Genomic DNA, 21,352 nt, shown 5'->3' with positions numbered 1-21,352 from the left:
TAATTAATTAATCCCAAAAGACCTGGACGAGTGTGAGATAACAGTCATGACACCTACTCAAACTGAGGCTGCTGCTTTGTTTTACAGATCTTTTGTATTTGTTACCCCTGTGAACTCACACACAGCTAATTTTGTCTTTTTACCGTTTCTGTTAAAGCTATAATGACTCTTTCTTGTACTGGGGATGAATGTGGGGACCTGGTGGCGAGTTATGACCTGGTTTGGGTCCTGGTGTTGTCCGGGCCTTGCGTGTTCTCTCAAAGACACACACTAAATATGTGACTCTATCACTGCCTCTAGTTGTGAGAGTGAATGTTTACCTGCGTGTGAAAGCCGCCGTGCAAAAAATGACATGAGAGATACATGGATGCAACTGGGAACAATGCACTCAACAGTGTGGGCTTTTGTTTCAGGTCAAATGAAAACCTATGCTTTCTTTATACCAATTTGACTGTTTGGAATGTAAAGTATACTACACTACACTGCTTGCATGCAATTTAATAATGATTTATTAATTATGAGTCATTTATCTCTGTACTAAAGAGGCTTAGTTTGTGTCAGACAAACTAGTACATTTCAGAAACCACAGAAGGAGGTGCTGAGAACAGTCTGCGTGTCAGAGATGGGAAGTTCGATTCTTTTAACTGAGTCGGATCTTTAACCCTCGAACGGTAAAGTGAACAAATCATTTTGAGTCATTCGTTCATTTCATTAATTTACAGCAGGCAGTGCTGTGGGCGATGTAAAATTGGTTGCGGTTCTCAAACACTATATACTGAAGACAACATGGTTCGCTTCAGCTGACAAATTATAATCACAAAATACCTCGAGCCATGTGAAAACCTAGCAAATACGCAATACATTAACGTGACTTATGTCCTGAATCTTCACTGCCATTGTTGTTTAACATCACGACAGTCACTTGGTAGCGGTCACATGATAAATGAACAAACTAACGATACGTAAGTATCCGTATGAAGCAATCATAAACGAACTGGAGTTCCTGAGGAAGGACGCTCAGTTGAGTCGTGAATGAATCATTTCTGTTTCCTGTCCTTCTAACTGAGCTGATGCAGCTGCTGCCGTGTGGTGAGAGAAGGTACTGCATGAAAATGAACAAATCGGACACTGAGAGGACTCGTTTCTCCCGAGTCGTTAGTTCATATTGAACTAATTGTTCACAAACGACACCTCACTACTGCGTATGTGAGCTGGAATGACAAGGTTTAAACATTTCACTACAACTAGGTGATGTTTGTGTTGGCGCTCTCACCTTTCCTGCGTGGTAAGGTCAGTATGTAGCAAGAGCAAGAGGAGTCACCAGGACACCAACCTGAGTCCCAACCAAGGTCTCAGACAAAGGCAGACAACACAGTGACAGAGTGGGTGTTGTCTGCAGCAGCACTTTCTCCTTTCAGGGAAAGGTGGGCAATTATTTATTCACTAGATGCATTATAGATGAAGACCAAGGTATGGAGCATAAAGGCTGTAGTGGCCAGGGACTGTACTGTAGGCTGTCAGGAAGGAACATGGACACCACCTGCCTCGTTTATTTCCTGAGCTCCAGCCACTTCTATGATGTGAAAAAAATGCTTTTCTCAGACTTTCTTCCACTTTCCCTTTTCTTCATTTTACTATACGCATTCACTGGGGACGAAGGAGGAAACCACTTTGTGGAGTATTTTTGCACACTGCACCTCACAAAGCCCCATCATCTTTCACACTGAAGCTTGTAGTCACTTTCCAGGTTTTTGGAGCAGGCTGAAATAACGTGCTGTGCATGGGGGGTTGTGTATCTGTAGGTGTGTGTGGTCTTATCCAAGCTGTGGCCACAAGAGAGTTTGGAATATGAAAGTAAGCCTGTCCTGACTGGAACACGCAGTACTTTACACTTGCTTTATGTGCTTTGTTAAGCAGCTGCAAGCACATGTTCACATTGACAACACATAAATCCATTATTGCATGAGGCTGCAGAAGCGCAAGCTGGCACAAAGTGACAAGTCTCTCGCCTGAACACACAAAACGCCTGCTGTTCGTTCCGAGGAGGCGATCCTCACAGACGGGGAGACATGGGGGCCATGCAGCGAGCTGTATACAGTACGTGTGGGCATGTGTGCTTGATAAGAAACAACTTTATGCAGCCTCACCAGCCTGTCTGTCCATCATCTGTCATTTAGACTGTCAAAATGAGTTGTCGTCAATAGAAAAAAAGAAATGTAAATAATAAATAATAAAATACATAAAATTTACTTTTTGGGCATCCCAGTGTTACACGTCTGTGGGGTGTGTGTGCAAGTATTACAAGTACATCAAGTCTTTTTATTTTGTGAGAAACACCTCGTTATGATGTGGACCAATGAGGTTCAGGTGTCAATTAAACCTGAGTTACAGTCCTCCTGCTTCCTGCCTGATCTGCAACCATGCCAATCATGTGCTGCTGTATCTACTGTAGTATTCCCTTCCCTCACACACAGTTTGTTCATGTGTTTGCTGCCTGTTCTTCTGTTGGCCCTGTTCCTTCCTGTATTGCCTGTCTTCTGTTGTTCACTTTCTGGATTCTGTTCCTGTTTCTGAGTATGTTCTGTTCTGGCTGGTTTCTTTGTTAGGTTTCTGTATTAGTCAGTAGGTTTATCTCTTAATGATATCTTCTTCTGCCTTGCAGTGATATTTTAATTTGTTTCCTGTTGTGTTTCATTGTTCCAGCTTGTTCCTTTCTGTTTCCATTCAATGATTTGTCTTTTGTATGTTTTGTGCATGTGCATCTTCCATCTGTTTCATCGTTTTTTTCTCTGTAGGGGAGTTATTGGTCTGTCAACCTCTAGTAGCCCAGTTATTCTCTGTCTGTCGCTCACTTTGTAGTAGTAGTGTGATATATTATTTGTAATAACTTTCTGATTCCTAGGACAAATTACATATGTCAGTTTAAGACTGAGCCACCCTCATGTTCCATTAATTTGAGAGCACCTGTGAACTCGGTGAGGGTTGGTGTTTGGGTAGGCTCTCCTCCTGGCCTCCTCCTCAGCTTCCCCTCATGGTGGACTCCCTGTTATGTCTTTGAAGTGTTTGCCTGCCAGCATCCTGATTTTGCCTCAACTGTTCTCTCCATGCCTGCTGCTGCTCCCTATGGGGGGGATGGACACAGCTTCCTGAGGCTGCTACAAATCTCTATTCATTCTGGACAATAGGAATAAATGCACCAGTCAAAGGTTGTTTGCTACTCTGTTGATAACATGGATAAAACAGTAAATACCAGGAAGTGGTTTCATTCAGGAGGAATAAGACTTAATAAGAGAAACCGAAGATGACAGTAGCAGCAGAGAGCGGTGCTCTTGGCCTGATACTCTTTGACTTCAGGGAGCAGCAGCTTCACCTCCCTAATGTGGAGGCTAGATTGGTCTGCAGCACTGATCTTTACACACACACTCACACCGGCAGACATTATTACAGTACATGTCATACAGTATCTCCCCTCGCATATTTATATGTATCTTGTATCTTGTCAAGTGACAAATTCAAGAAATGACACTTTGCTCTAATGTAAAGTGATACAGCTTGTATAACATTGAACATTTTCTGTCTCCTAAAATAATTCAATATAGTCATTAATGTCTCAGCCTCAGAACAGAAGTGAGTACAGTTCCAGTACAGGACACTCTGAACTTCCAACCTTTACGTTTGTCTGATTTAGGTCACATCAACGCCTACCATGATAACACACCAAGCAGGTTCCCTTCTGAAAGACTACTAGTCGTGATAATAACAGGTATTACATTGCCTTTAGCATTAAGATGATTACATTTCAATTGTCTGCCAAATTGGCATGAATTATGTGAGCATAAAAAAAGAAAACTAATTAGTAGTCTGAAAAAGCTAACTATTACAAAAGCCTATGAAGAGCTTTTATTTTAGTTCATATCCAGCTACAGAATATAATTCAACCTCAAAGTTCACATTAAGCAGATTGTAATAAATGGCAGGATTATTTTCCAAGATCCTGCGTTTTTTAATTTATATAATGTTTTAAAAAAAACATTATTCAGTGAATCAATGACAGGGGTCAAAATGTTGCATTCAGACAACTTCTCCTAGGTCCTTTTGTCATAAAACAAAACACCGGATCACCTCCTGAAACACACTGAAGTGAAAGTTTCCGAATCTAGTGTATTTGAAAGCAACAAATACCATTGTGTTTTAATGGCTTACAGGCAAACACTAAGGTTGAATGTCTTTCCATGGCTCGTCAGCATGCTGCCGTGGTCTGCCTCCTAATGCCTGCACGCGCCCTCATTTGGACCCAAGGTTAGCTCGCTGACATTTCCAGCTGATTAAGAATTTGCCTGGGCTGTAACCTTTGCATGGCGTGAATCTAGCTGTCATTGCTTTAGAGCGTCCATTAACATGCACTCACTACTGATCACCTGCAGCTCGGGGCCTTTGTTCCTAGATGTGAAGGTGGCTAAAGGCGTCTTCATATATCTGAGAATCATTTGAACAAAGATCCACATCACAGCAGAGGCTGTGAGCTGTCATGTGTTTATCTTTATTAGTGTCATTAGAAAAAAAGATTCCTAATGCGTGGCTTCATTACCTCGTACGTAATGTGTTCATTTAAAGACAAATGAGAAAGTCTCCAATGGAGACTTTACAGGTGTGAGAGCAGGGTTGACTCATTCCTCTGGTTTAAGGTCATAGCAGTGACCAACCACTGTTCACCACAGCCCAGCGTTGGATACTGAGTAGCGTGGGTCCATTTGAAGCACAAATCGTGTCATGTTCAGTCAGGCCAGATTTGTAGACAGTGTTTCCACATTAAAGTAAAGAGATGTTGTGGAGACCTCAGGAAAACAAGAAAAGGAGAAAGAGCATGGCGCTGCATTGTCTGAGCTAATCAGCTTGATCTGCATCTTTGGGGTGTGAGGCTGCAGCCACAAATGTGCTGCATGTGCACGTGGACAGTCTGTGGTAGCTTACTTTGCGTCAGATTTCTTTTGAGCCGGCCTTGCAAGTCCTGTTTTAGTGTTTTTTTTTTTTATTAGCACTCAGTCCTCTTGTTTTTTTCCCTACCTTTGTGTCAGAACTTACCTTTCAGTTCAAGTGCTGTCATGTCAGTTTTTGCCCTGCTTGCAGTGATCCTAAGTTGTTTGTAAATTGCATCAAATAAAGCCTGCGCTACGCACCTCCTGCCTCTCTGCGAAAAGTGGTTATTGTGGAGTAGTAGCATGAACACAGAATAACATTACAGTAATAGTACAGAAATGTCACATACTGTACGAGAGACATGTAAACATTTAAACTTGTCCTTCTCTCCTGTCTTTCATCTTTCCAGTTCCTCTTGGGAGGAAAAGTCATGCATTGTGCCAGTGAATAAGACTGCACGTCCCAGAGTCCTCATCGACTGCAGACCCGTGGCTCTGACCTCTCATCATGAAGGCTTTTGACTTTTCCCGGCTTTCTCTGGTCAAACCCTTGGTCATCAGACATCTGCTCCATCGCACCTACAACCACCTGGACAAGCCTGGCGCCCCCCCCCCCCCCCCCCCCGATTTCACGGATCATGCACTATCTCACCAAACAACTCTGGGAGTGCTGTCTCACCTCTCACCATCAAAAATTAAAAGGTGGAGGTGGCGGCCGAGTACAAATACCTGGGAGTGTACTTGGACAATAAACTGGACTGGAAAAAGAACTCCTCAGCTGTGAAGAAGAAGGCTCAGAGCAGGATGTACATCCTGAGGAGGTTCAGGTCCTCAGTAACAGACTGGACAAAGTGATCCGGAGGACTGGTTCTGTTCTGGGGGTGGAGCTGGACCCCCTACATGCTGTAGCTGAGAGGAGGATGCTGGTCAAACTCCTCCCACCCCTACACAGTGTGTTTGGCTGGACAGAGGATATATGAATGTGTGTATGTGTTATGTATATTTGTGGGTGTGCAGTATGTGTATACATATGTAAGTAGATGTATTTAAGTCTAGATAACACTTATATAAATGTATGTATATATATTTTTACTTTCCTGTCTATATGTGAGAACAATCACAAGTGGGCAAAAAAATGTTTTCACTGGAATCATTAAAGTTTTTTTTTTTATCTTGAATCTTAAATATCACACCATCCACTATTACATACTGTGCTGTATGTCTAAATATTTACATAGTTTGCTATAGTAGGGATTCAGTTTAACACACACAAAGTTGTCTGAGAACAAAAGCAGCAACGAGTGATTAACTGTGGTCAACCAGCTATCATTTATTCATCCGTCATTGAGCTGTGCTAAAAAACACTACTGTACCAACGTTCTACAATTCAAAGCAGAGCACAAAATGTGATGGTCGCTACTTTCTGTTTTTGTTCTAATTATGGAAAACGACAAAATAAACATTATTTATACGTATGATAAAGCTCGGCGAATGACACTGTAACGTCAGCAACTTGACTTCAGGTCTGGGAACTTTTATTTTGCAGGTTTTGTAGACTTTCGTTTGCTTGTTCTTTCACCTGTTGCTGTGTATTTAACCCTCTTGCAGTTTCTCCCTCGCTGGATCATTGTTTCTCATTGTTTCCCCTCACAGCCTTGAGACTAAAGTCGAGCGACCGACCATTCCTCGCCACAGTTTTCAAGCTCAGGTATCTGCTCATGTTTCGTACGCTGCTCTGCGGAATAAGATGGCTTCTTGTTTTTGACAGAGGTTGGAGTCATAGTTATCTGTGTCTGACAAATGCTAATTTAATCATTTTAGATTCTGTTCATAACAGAAAATGTGGACTGGTCTCAAGGCTGTACTGTGCTCCCTGAAAAATGAATGAACCCAAACCGATGGAAGACTGAGGTTGATAATCCACCTCTCACTGAGCCTTTCCCTCATTAAAGAAACCCGAGACTGATTGAAGCGCCTGTCACCACACACACAAGGCTAACAAAAACCCTTTGTTGTCGCCTGCCTGCTTCTCTATTAATAGTAGACGATGCAGGAACACCAGCTCCTCGCCCAAAGGTCAGGACACAGCGCAGGAGTGCGGGCATGGATGGATGTCTGCAGCAGCGCACGATGGGCAAATAAAGTGTGTTCTTGGATGCATCAGGCGCTGCACAGTGGTTTTGCTGAAGACTTCAGCAAAGTGCCCGCGATTCAGGAATCACTATTAAAACAACAACAGCAGCCACTGCTTCCGTGCTTGTGGCCTCGGGGTTCGTCTGGTGTGTTTCACCAAGTGCGTGCTAGGGTTCAGGACAATGGGAAGCTGTCTGTGTGCTGGCCCTCCAGAATCAGCTCACACCGTGAGGCGCTGCAGGGTCACCTGCATCTGGGCTTCACCACCGACTGCTGCAGCTTCAAACACATGGACCAGCTACATTTCACCCAGCATCTGTGTTCAGACATTACATAAGAAACCTGTAGGACAAGTGTTTTTAATTGACACTTGTGTGTTTTACTCATTACAACCTAAAGCACTTCTCCGCAAATCCCTGTAATCCGGTCCTGGACCCAGGGCATCCACTGCCCAACCCTGCAGCTGTGCAGGTCGCCCCGCGTTTCACACAGCAGCAGCCAGATTACAGGGACGTAGCACTAAGTAACTCGTCATGGCCACGGACTCCACATACGTCGCGATAAGCTGCAAACAGATTTAGCCTGAATTTTAATTTAATAGATTGGAGCAGAGAGGCAGCAGCAGATGTGATGCTTGGCAGCGTTCAAACCCAGGACTGTGGAGCCAGGATGAATGACCCCAGTGTGTGTGTGTGTGTGTGTGTGTGTGAGGGCACGAAGGCAATGCAAGCTTACGTCACCGCACCTGGAACGTGGACGAGAGTGAAGTGGGTCTCAGAGGTGATCACACAACACAAGGCCTGGACATAATTCACTTCAATTTAGCTTTATTTATATGGCAGCAAAAGCAAACTGTGACCGAAGCACAAGGTGAGACAACATGTGCTTTGTTATCTCACACTGGAAACACGCGGCACCTCAGCTCACACACATCTCCACCACATGGGAAATATACAACGTACACAAGCTCGAGCTGGTGACACATCATGCGGATCAGAAATAAGCCCTTGGCATAAATGCTGAGGGCTTAATCTTCCAGCCAGGAAGGAGCTGATGAAGCTAATCATTGTAAACTAGATTTGTTCCAAACATATTTTAAGGTTTTGTATTTTATATGACAAAAAATTATATATTTTGTGATCTAAAGCTTCACCAAAGGATGGATGCCTTATCATAATCATCTGTATTGTTTAATGGTCCTGTTTAGCATGAACTTCTACATAACCTCTACTGTAGTAATTACATGTAGGCACATGCTTTTTTAACTGGACGAGGGTAAATCAACATAATTATCAGCACCTTCGACTTCAAACAACTAAATTTTTCATGCTTGTTTTTGTTTTTAAGCACCCGTTCTTAACGAGTAACGATTAATCGGTGTAGTGATTTATACAGTGAACACTGAACTGTGTTACCACATGCAGGTTAAAGAGAGAGAGAGAGAGAGAGAGAGAGAGAGAGAGAGAGAGAGAGTTACCAGAGCTCCATCCACTCTCTCCTCATTCACCCACAGTGGACCCCGCATCCCGGTCCGGTTCGTAGAGTGGCAGGACTCACGTCGGGACCGTCCAGCTCCAGCCTTAGCAGCGCAGCCGACACAGGCTCGGGCTCCTCGGGTTGTGAAGAGGCGAGAGGGACGCGCACCCGATCCAACCTCGCGCCTGCACATGAGGCACCATGCCACCGTTCAGACCGAGCGACGCGCAGCCGGAGCCGCAGCCGGAGCTGGAGCGAGGTTCGGGCGCAGCGGGGAGGATGCAGACTTTGTGTCCGGTCTGAGCGCAGCACTCGGCGGAAAGACGAGCGGTCGCACTGGATGTGGAAAAGCGGGACTGTCGAGAGAGTCCGCCTCCCTGAAGGTAAATGAGACCCGAAGTGCCTTTAAACCAATGGCGACGACTCCGTTAGCCGTTTAGTAACTATGTACTATTAAGATCAGTGGGATGTAAGGACGTGCACGTGCGACATCCAGCCGAATGAACTACTGGAGGCGCAGGTTTTGTCTTTGGAGCGATTCCAAAGCCCCCTGCTGGGAAACAGCCACGAGGAGGCTCAGTGACTGGACTGAGTGCGGTGCCTCCTCACAGCGTCCCCCAAACAATGTTGCATAACTCCTAAACGGCTTTGGCCATAAATCAATGCAACCTGTCAATTTGCTGCTCACACGCGCTTGGTGCCATTTTATTAATCATCCCTTCACAAACCACTCAAAACAAACCGCCTTCGTATGCTCTGCATTGTGCATCACTTTTATTTATATTCACATTTGGTCATTTTAGGTGCCTTAAAAGCAACAAAACAGTAAAACGAGTCATGGGAAGCCCTTGTGGCTCCTTTCCTTGTTGCGAGAGGCTTCATTGCTTTTAGTTTTGTTCCCATGTGAGGGATTTGTCTGGCGTTATCTCTGCTGACAGGCTGCGTTCATCACTAGCCAGCACGCGTCCTCTGCAGCAGCACAGTCAGACTTAACATGGCAGTAATCAAACCCGGTGACGTGTGTCTGCGCGCTCGTAAATTCCCTTGGAAAATGATGCTGCCCCGGTGCCATGGAGCCCTGCTCGTCAGCGATCCGGTCGCCTCCTCCTCCAGCTCACTTCACACCTCATTGCACACACGCGGCTCCTGGCGCCCACATTTTAATCCTTCGGATTTGGCAGTTTCTGAAATCTACTTTTGTCATTTTGTTCACGTTCACAGTTGGAAAATCTGAAAAAAGTAGAAAAGGTTCTAGAATTGTTCTGCTTAGTGTTGGGCTAAATTTTACATTCAGGCTCATCTTGAACCAGACCTTTTTTAACATTACTGCAATGCCTCGCTTTGCATTTGAGCAATGGCAGGAGAAGAATTTTGTTCTTTGAGTGTTTCTGACATTTCCATTTTCCAGGTCTCTGGTGCCAAGAGAAGCTTCATTGTACTGGAGCCGGCAGTCCATAACGGGAATGGGACAGAGAGTGGTCCAGTGTGGTTCGTGGCCCAGTGCTGAGTTTCAGGAAGTGCATTCTACAGGTGGTGAAGGAGGAGGGAGGGAGAACATGTGATGGGACAGCTCAACGATGGACAGAGGCTGCCGGAGGAATCATATTGTTTAAAGATTTCAGAGGATTAGCCTGAGCCAGTGGCTTAACAGTCCACATCTTCTTCTGGATTCCCCCATTACTATCACTTGGTATTACATTCTTTCTGATCTGTTTCAAATGGAGTCCCAGTGGCGTTGGTGGAGTAAGGACTGGCGCTCCTATGTCGGGCCGTGGCTACCTCTACTGTTAGGCCTTCATCTCCATTGGTCTCGAGCCTCGAACTGTCCTGAGGAGTGCCGCTGTGATCGCACCTTTATTTACTGTAATGAGCGCAGCCTGACCTCAGTGCCTCTGGGAATCGGCGAGGGTTACAAGACCCTGTACCTCCACAACAACCAAATCAGTAACGCTGGGTTTCCCTTGGAGCTTCATCACGTGTCCTCTGTGGAAACTGTGTATTTGTACGGCAACCAGCTGGAAGAGTTTCCCATCAACCTGCCCAAAAATGTGAGGGTTCTCCATCTGCAAGAGAACAACATTCAGACCATCTCCAGAGCAGCTCTGGCTCAGCTTCTTTGGCTGGAGGAGCTGCATTTGGACGATAACTCCATTTCTACGGTAGGGGTGGAGGAAGGAGCCTTTCGTGAGGCGGTGAGCCTGAAGATGCTCTTCCTCACAAAAAACCATCTGAGCAGCGTGCCTCTTGGCCTTCCAGACGACCTAAAGGAGTTGCGATTGGATGAGAACCGGATTGCGGTTATCGCTGAGGAAGCATTTCGGAATGTCACCCGCATCGAGCGCCTCTTGCTGGATGGAAACCTGTTGACTGATGAAGGGATCGCACCAGGGACGTTTCAGGACCTGCTCACCCTGAGGGAGCTGTCTCTGGCTCGTAACTCTCTTACATACCCTCCCCCGTTCCTCCCTGGAGAGGTGCTCATCAAGTTAAACTTTCAGGATAATCTGTTAAACCGGATTCCTGTCAGGGCATTTGCTGGGTTGCACAAGCTACAGAGACTGGATATTTCAAACAACCAGCTGCAGTCACTGAATCAGGGGGCGTTCGATGACCTCGTCAGTCTCAGGCAGCTTAGTGTTCGGAACAACCTTTGGCTGTGCGACTGCAGCATCAGGTGGGTGGTGTCATGGCTTAAATCTCTGACCTCCTCAGTCAACGTCCGTGGCTTCATGTGTCATACACCTGAGAGGTTCCGGGGCATGTCGATCAGGGAGCTGGGTGCTGAGCTGGTCCTGTGTCCACCTCCGCACACCCCAGCTGCCGATGGGTCCTCGTTCACAGACTCACCTCTAAACTCACAATATGTTTCCTCCACCTCAAGACAACCCTTACCCACAATAGCCACCCCCCCTTCACATACAACCAGGACTAAGCAACCACTAGATCCCCAAAGGGAGACTCTGCAGGTCAGGTTTTCCTCTCTAAACGACTCAGCGATACATGTCGGCTGGGTGGCTGCCTTTCCAGTCACCGCCTACAAAGTGACGTGGGCTAGGATGGGCCCGAGCCTGACAGGCGACACTGTCAGGGAGAGAATAGTGGGTGGGGATCACAGGGGCATCAGGTTGGATAACCTTGAGCCAAAGTCTACCTATCGTATTTGTGTCATTCCCTTGGATGCATTTAATAACTACCGGCCCAAAGACGATACCGTGTGCACTGAAACTGTGACCACTCCATCCTCACCCAACCCTGACAAAGACAAAAAGTCATCAGGGCCTGAGCAAGCCTTGCAACAGGAGCCCAGCTCACCTCTCCTGCTGGCGGGGCTGATCGTTGGGGCAGTGGTTGTGGTGCTGGTGGTGCTATTCTGTGTTTTCTGCTGGCATGTGCACAAGGAGAGCCGCTCTAGATGGAAATACAACCGAGGCCGCAGAAAAGATGAATACTGTGAGGCAGGCACCAGGAAAGACAGTTCTGTCCTGGAAATGACTGAGACCTTCCAGATCGTCTCACTCAACAACGAACACGTCCTCAAGGCAGATTTCCACATCCGGCCTATTTACACCCCTAATGGCGGCATCGGCCTCCGAGACTGCCCCCTGGGGATCAACAGCACGTTCTACTGCAGGAACAATGTGCAGGAAGCAGACCTGTGTCGCACATGATGCTTTTGCAAAGCAAAGCATTTTTACTCATTTTACTGGACAGTGTAAAATGTTAATACTATCTGAAAAGCGTGTGTCTTCAGAATGTAATTTATATCACTTGCTGGAAGATATCTTTTATATAACAAAGCTGAATTTATAAGTGAGTTTATGTTTGGGTCACAATCAAATACATTTACTTGCACATAGCGTACCAGGGCAGTAATAATGAATGGGTTCGGCATTGGACACAGGAGAAACACAAACAAGAGATGGCATCCGAGAATCATCACTTACTGGTTTTAACCACTACAATGTGGCACATTTGTTTAATTGCTCTCAAAGGAGTTGCATAATGTTGGATTCCTGCTCCAGGAACAGGACAAATGTGTATGCAAATGTGATGCGTCTGCTTCACAAAGGAAATGTAAAGGTCACAGTCATTACACAGGCTGCAGGGCTTTCACCTGCTTTTCAAGATTAATACATTATCACAGTTGCGGCCACAAGGTGAGCAGCGATGGTGAGTGTCAAAGGCAGCAGCAACGCAAAAGCACTTCCGCCGTCTTCTCCTCGTCCACCACCTTCAGAAGCAGCTCCTTCTCTTTTGTTTAGCAAATGTTTGTGCCTTGACGTCTTTTCTGAATCCTTGTTTTTGCACAAAAGGTTTACTGTGTATATAGCTGAAGCTCTTGGTTATTTATTTACTTCGGTACACATTTAATTAAAAACTTCTTCCTCATGGTCTGTCCTCAAGTAGTCTTCTGTGTCAAACCACTAAACACCATCTGTGCTGTAATGTGTTTGTTGTTTAACGTGTCCTAGTGTGTGAAGTGTCAGCAGTGCTGATGTATCTCTAGAGACCTGTCAGAGGTGCCATGAATGATGTTCTCAGTAAGATCGGGGGATGATGAGTGTATTGTTTGTCCTCACTCAGTTTTTAGTGCTAATTAAATTCCAGGGTGTATCTGTGTGTCTGAAGACAGCAGTACATGTACAGGTGTGAACGTCTGGTTATCATATCAAACATACAGCAGAAAATATATGATTCAGAAGAACTAAAAGCTTCATTTAGACCAGTGGTCCCACCAGTTTCCTATGCACATTCACCGAACCCGAAGTGGGGCGTCATCAAGGGTGTCATATGAGTCGGGGACGTGTCTTGTGTCTTGACCTCCACCGAACCCCTGAGAATGACTCACTGAACCCCTAGGATTCGATCGAATCCAAGGTTAAGAAACACAGATTTAGACTAATTGGCTTTTATGTGAGAGAAGCCACCCACACACACACACACACGCACGCACGCACACACACACACACACACACACACACACACACACACACACACACACACACACACACACACACACACCAACATCAGTGTTCTTTCAATGATGTCAAGAACCATGATGAATAATTGATGTCATTGATAAGGACCTCGTTAACAGTTAATTAGATATATGGTCAAACCATGGTCAAGTCCATTTAACTGCAACAAGTACCTATTGACAAAACTGTTTGTGTCTATTTTTAAGGACCTGTTTTGAATTATCACAAATATATATATTTTTAAAAGTATATATCTTTTTAAAACCACTATTTCATTTACTTGTTCTTATTCTACTGTCAAGCTGCTTATGAACAGGTCCCTGTGCTGTTTCCTGTGGACCCACTAATATCAGTGTGTGCAGTCACACTGTTTTGCTGTGGTCCCTGTTTTATGACGCAGGTGAATCATGCAAACACTGCTCACGTTGTGGGTTTTATTTGCTGAGATTTCGATATGAGTTGTTGCTTCAAACCTTTCTTGAATTAGTTGCTTCCGTCATCTGAAGTTGGCATCTGGTGTTAATGCAGCAGTGTAGTCAGTTGTGTTTGTGTGGTGTGTGGAAAACAGTCACCCTCTGCTATGATGTGTTTCTTTTAGAAGCATGTGTCTATAAATGAAGGCTATGCATCCTGTGTATGAACATCAGCAGAACGATAGAAGTGCCCACATACCTGTTTAAACAGAGTGATTAGGTTGTAGTCTGCCCCCATGTGGCCAACCTTTAACAGCTGCGTGAACTATGAGCATTCTAATATCTAATAGTCCTCATCTAAGTCATTATTTGTGATGCCCCAATCCACACCTATAGGACAACACAGCTGCATTTACTGTACATAAAATATTCATGTTTCCTCCACAGAGTTATAATGTTGTTAGTTATCATCTTGCAATAATCTAGTGCCATTAATCAAAATGGAAGTGGATTGGTCTGGATTATAAAAATGCAAAAGGCAGGATTCAGGCTGTATAATGGTGTAAATGCAGCAACATTGATGGTGAACTAAGTTAGACTCCACGCACACACACACACACACACACACACACACACACACACACACACACACACACACACACACACACACACACACACACACACACTCACACACACACACACACACACACTCTCTATTGATCTTTGGAGCTGCAGTGGATTATGAAAAATGGCTACTGACCTTAATGACACTTCACCTGAGACAGACTGCCTCTTCCCCTGCTTTGCTGCTGAGGTAAAGGGAAAGTGGTGGTGAAATGTTGTTCCCGCCTGGATCTGTATACATTGATTATCTGTAGGATCAAAGACATGCAGAAATGATTTATTGAAATGATGAAGGGATTAAAGGTTTAGTGGTATTATATCACTCAGCACAGTCTGTTAGTTAGAGGTAAAGGGAATCGTTGCACTAGTTGTATTATAAGCTTTTACTTTTGCAGCACTTTTGTCGTATGCCCTTAATTTGAATTTTCCTCAATGTAAAATCCCCAACACAAAACTGCACGTGCAGGCACATGACATAGACGCATGCAGGTATTTGATGAGGCACCTCCCACTAAGAAATCCTTTAATAATTAAATGTGAGTTGCATAGGTGTGGTCTCATTTACAGCTGCCGGGTTGTTTGAATGAAATACGTAGAAAATTGTCAGATACTAATTGATTCAATACTGATTCCAATTAAGAAACGTTTCAATCAACGAGGCCTATTACAAGTCTGACTACGGCTATAGTTGAATCTTTGTGTGTGTAAAGCTATTTGAAGAACTCTGACACACTACTTTTAGGAACAACAACAGACCAGATTAAGACTGGAACACTGGAAGGCTGTTTTCTGTGTGTAAATTCAGTATGCGATGCATCGGTGACAGTAATTAACAAACAGCAATCATTAAGGCAACAATCATTCATCGATTGTTCGTCACATGGTCTCGCTTTGACCAATAAGTTAAATTTATTTTTTAACTTTGGTGATGTTCTCCAGTGCCTTCAAAACTATAAGGCCAGCACTTCTGAGAGAGGAGCTGGAAGAGACAGTGGACAAACAACTCCTCGCATGTGTGGTGTAGTTACTGGTAGTTTGGGGAACTTCCACTGATGTCACATTAACCTTATAAAGGGAGAAGCCAGAGACTTCGTCAGGACAGATCACGACAAGGGTCAAGACAAAATCAGGGGATAAAGGGATCTTGTCAAGAAGCGACAAGTTCATGACATGCGGGTTTCCCTTGTTTTAAGGTGGGAGAATTTATGGCTGGTTTATATTGTTCTACCTACAGTACGTGCAGAAACAATGATGGGCGATACTGTGTGGCATGCAGGCGAACAGCAGAAGGAAAAGTCCTTTTGGTGTTGCAAACCTCAAACCTAACCAGGTATGTGTAGTTAACCCACCTACTAGGCCTCCTTAATTATTATATGTAGTTATACAGTATATATAATTATTATTTATAGGCATCCCTAACGTTACTGTGTTTGTGTCGTACTGTAGGAGAGGCCTGCTACAGTTTTTACCCTTATTTATCAGACACAATTAATTGCTTTTAACTGGTTTTCTGGTACCAGCTGCAATGGAGGTAGTTTTTATTTGATCAGCTGAGGAAGCCAACTATTTTTAATGGTTATTGCTGGGTTTTAATTACAAAGTTTTATTGTGTCTTAAAATGTTATGGATGGGTGTGTAAGGGTTAGCCCGTTTTACTCTGAGCAGCTGATCCACCCCCAGTGAAAGTAACGGTACCACAAATCCTTTATACTCATCACTGTTTGATTGTACAACTCAACAGTCTGATAGTACGCAGTGTTGGATACTTTATCTACCGTGTATATATGTAAAGTGTAGCGCTGTTACGGTACATGTTCTTTTAACTCTTTTAACATTAAGTACATTACTATATGTGCATGTGTGTGTTGAATTATGTTATATGTTCCTGTTAAATCTTTGTAAATTCTGTACAGTGCTGCTCAATTTTTTTTACTGTTTATGTGGCTGCTTGGGTAAGATGAATAAAGTTCCATCCATCCATTTTCTTAACCGCTTACTCCCTGGTGCGGGGTCACGGGGGTGCTGGAGCCTAACCCAGCTGGCTACGGGCGAGAGGCAGGGTACACCCTGGACAGGTCGCCAGGGCAACAGATAGACAGACAACCATTCACTCACACACTCACACCTACGGGCAATGGAGAGAAGCCAATCAACCTAATGCACGTCTTTGGACTGTGGGAGGAAGCCGGAGAACCCGGAGAGAACCCACGCAAACACGGGGAGAACGTGCAAACATGAATAAAGTTGATCTACTTATTTTATCTTATCTTAACCTACATAGAGCTGGTATGTAGAAGAAGAATGGAGAAAGTCTGTTAATTACGGCCAGCTGATGGTCAAGTATTTGCATTACAGTATATGACCACATGGGAAAACCCTAGTCCACCAGCAACCTGACACCTTTTAAATGTGTTCATTGAATCTGGATGTCCCTGAGCAGAGCTCTTTTACCAACAGCTGTTACAGTTGATGGCTTCTTTTTACTTTCTTTACAACTTTTTTACTTTATAAAGTTGCTTTCTACTTGGTAGTAACTGCTGTCAAAATAAAGTTATTATCAACATGGCCTTTACAGCACTAAATACAAACGGCAATTAAGGAGAAGAAACAGGCATTCAAAATCTGGCGAGAATCACAGCAGAATAAGCCGATATATGGCTCACAAGACATCAGACACATCATGCACACCAAAGAAACTGACAACTGAGTCCTCAGTGACCCAACGGCATCCTGTATGTTGGTCAGATATATCAATTCAATTCAATTCAATTTTTTATTTGTATAGCGCCTAATCACAACAAACTTATCTCAAGGCACTTTACAAAGTAAGGTTTAAAACCTCACACAACTAAACCCAACAAATCCCACAGACAGCAAGCATTTAATTTGACAGCAACAGTGGAGAGGAAAAACTCCCTCTCTAACAAGGAAGAAACCTCCAGCAGAACCAGACTGGATGTGGGCGGCCATCTGCCTCGACCGGTTGGGGTGAGAGGATAGAGAGAGAGAAAAGCACAGCAACAGCAACAAGCAACAACAAGCAACAACAGAGCACAGGCAGGATGGTTGGATCCGCAGCTGCCCATCACAGACACCAAACTTTGAGTCCTATGATACCTGTAGGTGAGGACAGAGAGGGAGAGAGAGTGGGGGGGGGGGAGAAGCACAACTACTGGAGAGAAAGAGACAAGGTTAGTTAAACATGGGACAATGATGGGAGGTTATTGGACAGAAGAGGTAGAAGGAAACATAGGAGCTCAGTGTATAAATTAAGTCCCCCAGCAGTCTATGTCTATTGCAGCTTAACTAAGAGATGGTTCCTGTGACTAACTACCATTGCCAGTGACCTGAACCATATCTAACTATAAGCTTTATCAAAAAGGAAGGTTTTAAGCCTAATCTTAAAGGTGGAGAGTGTGTCAGCTTCTCGAACCTGAAGAGGGAGCTGGTTCCAGAGGAGAGGAGCCTGGTAGCTAAAAGCTCTGCCCCCTGTTCTACATTTAAACACTCTAGGAACCACAAGTAGCCCAGCGCTCTGAAAACGAAGCATTCTGCTGGGAGCATAAGGAACTATAAGGTCTTTAAGATTAGAAGGAGCTTTATGATTGAGGACTTTGTAGGTGAGTAGGAGAATTTTAAATTCTATCCTACATTTTACAGGCAGCCAGTGCAGAGAAGCTATTGTAGGAGAAATGTGATCTCTCTTTCTAAGTCCTGTCAGGACTCTGGCTGCAGCATTTTGAATAAGCTGTAGGCTTTTTAAGGACCTGTTAGGACATCCTATGAGTAAGGAGTTACAGTAGTACAGCCTAGAGGTAAAAAATGCATGGATCAGTTTCTCTGCATCACTCCGAGAGGATGCTTCTGATTTTAGCTATATTTCTAAGATGGAAGTAGGCGGTTCTGGAGATTTGTTTAATGTATGATGTAAAAGAGAGATCAATGTCAAAGATGACACCAAGGTTCCTCACAGTAGAATCTGAAGCTAATGTTATGCCATCCAGGGTGGCTATCTCACTCAATAGTATCTCTCTCAGATTTTTATATATCTAATCAGGTGTCACTCAATCAGTCTGTCTCAGGCCCAGTGCTGCCGATCACAAGCCTAGTGTCACCAACAGTAAGGAACTGTAGCAGACACACATGCACAGCTCAGACAAAGCGTACAGTTCAGAAGGTTTAATCAGAGTTGGTGTGATGCAGGCAATGGTCGGTGCACGGTAGCCACAGGTTAAAGTACAGGCAGGGCTTAGGCAAACGGTGGTCAGGATCAGGCAATGGTCAAACGCTAGCAACAACAAGGCCTGGAAACAAGGCCAGAGCAAGACAAGGTCAGGCCGAGAGCAGTGGTCATCCACAGGTTAAACTTACAAGCTGAGTGCTGCACCGCTGGCATAGGTACGCAGACAATCTGGCAGTTTGGCTAGGTGACTGCTGATGCTTAAGTATGAAGTATAAATACAGATGGGCAGCAGCTGGTGAATCATGTGACCGAGAGTAAAGCTGTAAAGCAGGCGGGCAGGATGAGAACAGGAAGTAACAAAACAAAACCAGAACTAGAACTGCACACAACTAAGAAGCAGGGTCCGTGACACTTAGAAGTGAAGAACACAATGCAGAAGATAAAGAATTGAAAAGCTATTGGGTGAGATGACATTCCAGCCGAAGTCTGGAAGATGAGAGAAAGTGAATTTATATATTTAAATATATATTTGCGCCCATTTTTACTCACCACTTCTCCAGGTCAGTTCCAGTTCAGTGAGCGCTGCAGTGATCTTAGGCCCCGCCCCCAAAGGCTCTGATTGGGGCGTATCTCAGGCCAGTACTGATCAACAATCAACTGTTTGTATGTATGAGTCTTTAGAGCCAGTGAGCAACGGACTTTCCAAATATTATTAATGAAAATAAACTGTGTTACTGTGCATTGCTGGCATTAACAAAGTCTTGTGTTAATGCGCGAATCATAATCTTGGTGCGTCTGGCAGTTTCTGGCATGAACCATCTTCTGACATGCAGGAAACTGTGCCTTGAGAGGGCTTTTGTTGTCTTTGGGCACTACATAATGAACTACTTCATCATGCACTTATCAAACAGTACTATTTTCACACGTAAATGAAATGAATACTGGTGTAAGAGCTTTGATAACTGGTTGTGGGACAGAGATGTTGGCATATCAATAAATAAAGGTCAAAGGTCACCTTGCATGATCCCCTCTTGTAACAGCATATATGCCCTTTGGCATGTATTTGTCTCACGGCACCGGGACATAAAGTACTGCATAACTATGCACGGAAAATAAAAAAATAAAAGCAAACACTATTACAATGAATATTTTGCAACTTCTGTCTTTTTAAATAAAAATAAAAATAAATAAATTAATTAATTAATTAATCGATTAATTAATTAAAATTAAAATAAAAAAATAAAAAGATAATTTGTTTTTTGTTTAAAACTAAATTGTTTAGCATTAGTTCTCCTTTAAATAAAATCCTATGAATAATCTTGAGTTAACATTTTTTTTTGGAGACTCGTTTACAGCCTGTAATTATATGATTCCTTCCTGCAGATGAATGGCCTGAATTCCTTTCAGAATTGTTGATCTTGTGAGTTGTCACCACAAAGTTAATTTCCCCAGGGAGTGACATATAAATTGCTTGCTGCTGAACAGAGGTAATAGCTGTGATCTAGGAGTTTTTGGCAGCATCTTTGAAGAGACGAGCAGTGGTGCACCGCTGCACTACTGTATGTTCAATTCAATTCAGTTTTTTTTATATAGCACCAATTTACAACATAATTGTCTCAAAGCACTTTACAAGGTTCAACACCTCACACAACTAAAGCCAACAATTCCCTACAATTCATTTCTAATGATGCATAGGCTTAAGCCCAAAAGAAATGAAGGTCTCCTATATAACTCCCTGTTTTATTTACCCTTGATTTAAACAGGTCTACATTGAAACAATACCAAATACCAAACAGACAATACCAAATAAATAAAAATACAAAATCTGCCCCAAATTCCACATTCAGTAATATTCACTATTTCCAATCCTGACCACCCACATGACTTTCTTTGTGTGCCTGGTGATGTGTAGTAGTAGACAGTAGTGCTGGTTCACCTACAGGTCATTGTGATGTAACACATGCTGTGTGTCATCAAGTGACAAGGAATCAATGTGGAAATGGCACAAAAGCACAGTAGAGTCAGACAGACAAGTGCTGACACTGTATTTTTAGATAAAGGAAGTTCCATCAATAAAGTCCTGGGACTACAACCACAAAAAATCCATATGCCTGTTAAAAACCTCCTGGCTTCAGACCACTGCACAATCATAGCCTAATACACCACCCATCATGTGGCGAAAGCAAAGCAATGTGTCAGCTACAATGCTCACAGTGTGAACACAGGAAACCGACATCACCTGTCCCAATACCCAGTGGAAGCGTTGAAAACATAATTGTAAATGAGTCTAAAATCTAATTGTGGGGTGGATTTGTGTGTCTGTGTAGGAGCACACACATCCTCATATGCCAGTGGGAACAGTCCTGATTGGGTGGCTCACCCCTGCAGGGCTGCATCTGCCTGACCCCAGGCTACGTGATTGGTGTGTTTTCCAATCAGAAGTGGCAGGCCTTATTACACAGGAGGCCTGGGGAATAAACGGTCTCAGAGGAACCTTGGAGTCACCTTACACCATATAAGTTAGTGGAAAAAAACACTGTGTCTGTGTCACTTAGTGCCTACACATGCATCTGGAATAATCCCTGCAGGCCCTGGGACTAAAGGCTCCAACAGAGTCATGGTTCAGTC

General features: G+C 43.9%; 2 protein-coding genes across 2 annotated transcripts in view; both read left to right on the top strand.

Annotated features, from left to right (window-relative positions):
* clmna (calmin a) overlaps nt 1–12,900 on the top strand; it is a 126,855-nt gene extending 113,955 nt beyond the window's left edge. The window contains exon 10 of the mRNA XM_055505428.1: nt 12,683–12,900. Coding sequence (XP_055361403.1) covers nt 12,683–12,787 — 105 coding nt within the window. The 3' untranslated portion in view covers nt 12,788–12,900. The remainder of the gene's footprint in view (nt 1–12,682) is intronic.
* Nucleotides 8,652–12,676, top strand: si:dkey-87k14.1 (leucine-rich repeat transmembrane protein FLRT2). The gene is made up of 2 exons (XM_029140121.3): nt 8,652–8,908; nt 9,934–12,676. The coding sequence occupies exon 2, from the start codon at nt 10,244–10,246 to the stop codon at nt 12,191–12,193; it is 1,950 nt and encodes a 649-aa protein (XP_028995954.1). The 5' UTR covers nt 8,652–8,908; nt 9,934–10,243; the 3' UTR covers nt 12,194–12,676.
* Nucleotides 12,901–21,352: the final 8,452 nt, after the last annotated feature.

Source organism: Betta splendens, chromosome 22 (assembly GCF_900634795.4).
Source record: "Betta splendens chromosome 22, fBetSpl5.4, whole genome shotgun sequence".
Taxonomy (NCBI): domain Eukaryota; kingdom Metazoa; phylum Chordata; class Actinopteri; order Anabantiformes; family Osphronemidae; genus Betta; species Betta splendens.
Note: the sequence above shows the minus strand (reverse complement) of the source record. Positions and strands in the feature narration are given on the sequence as shown.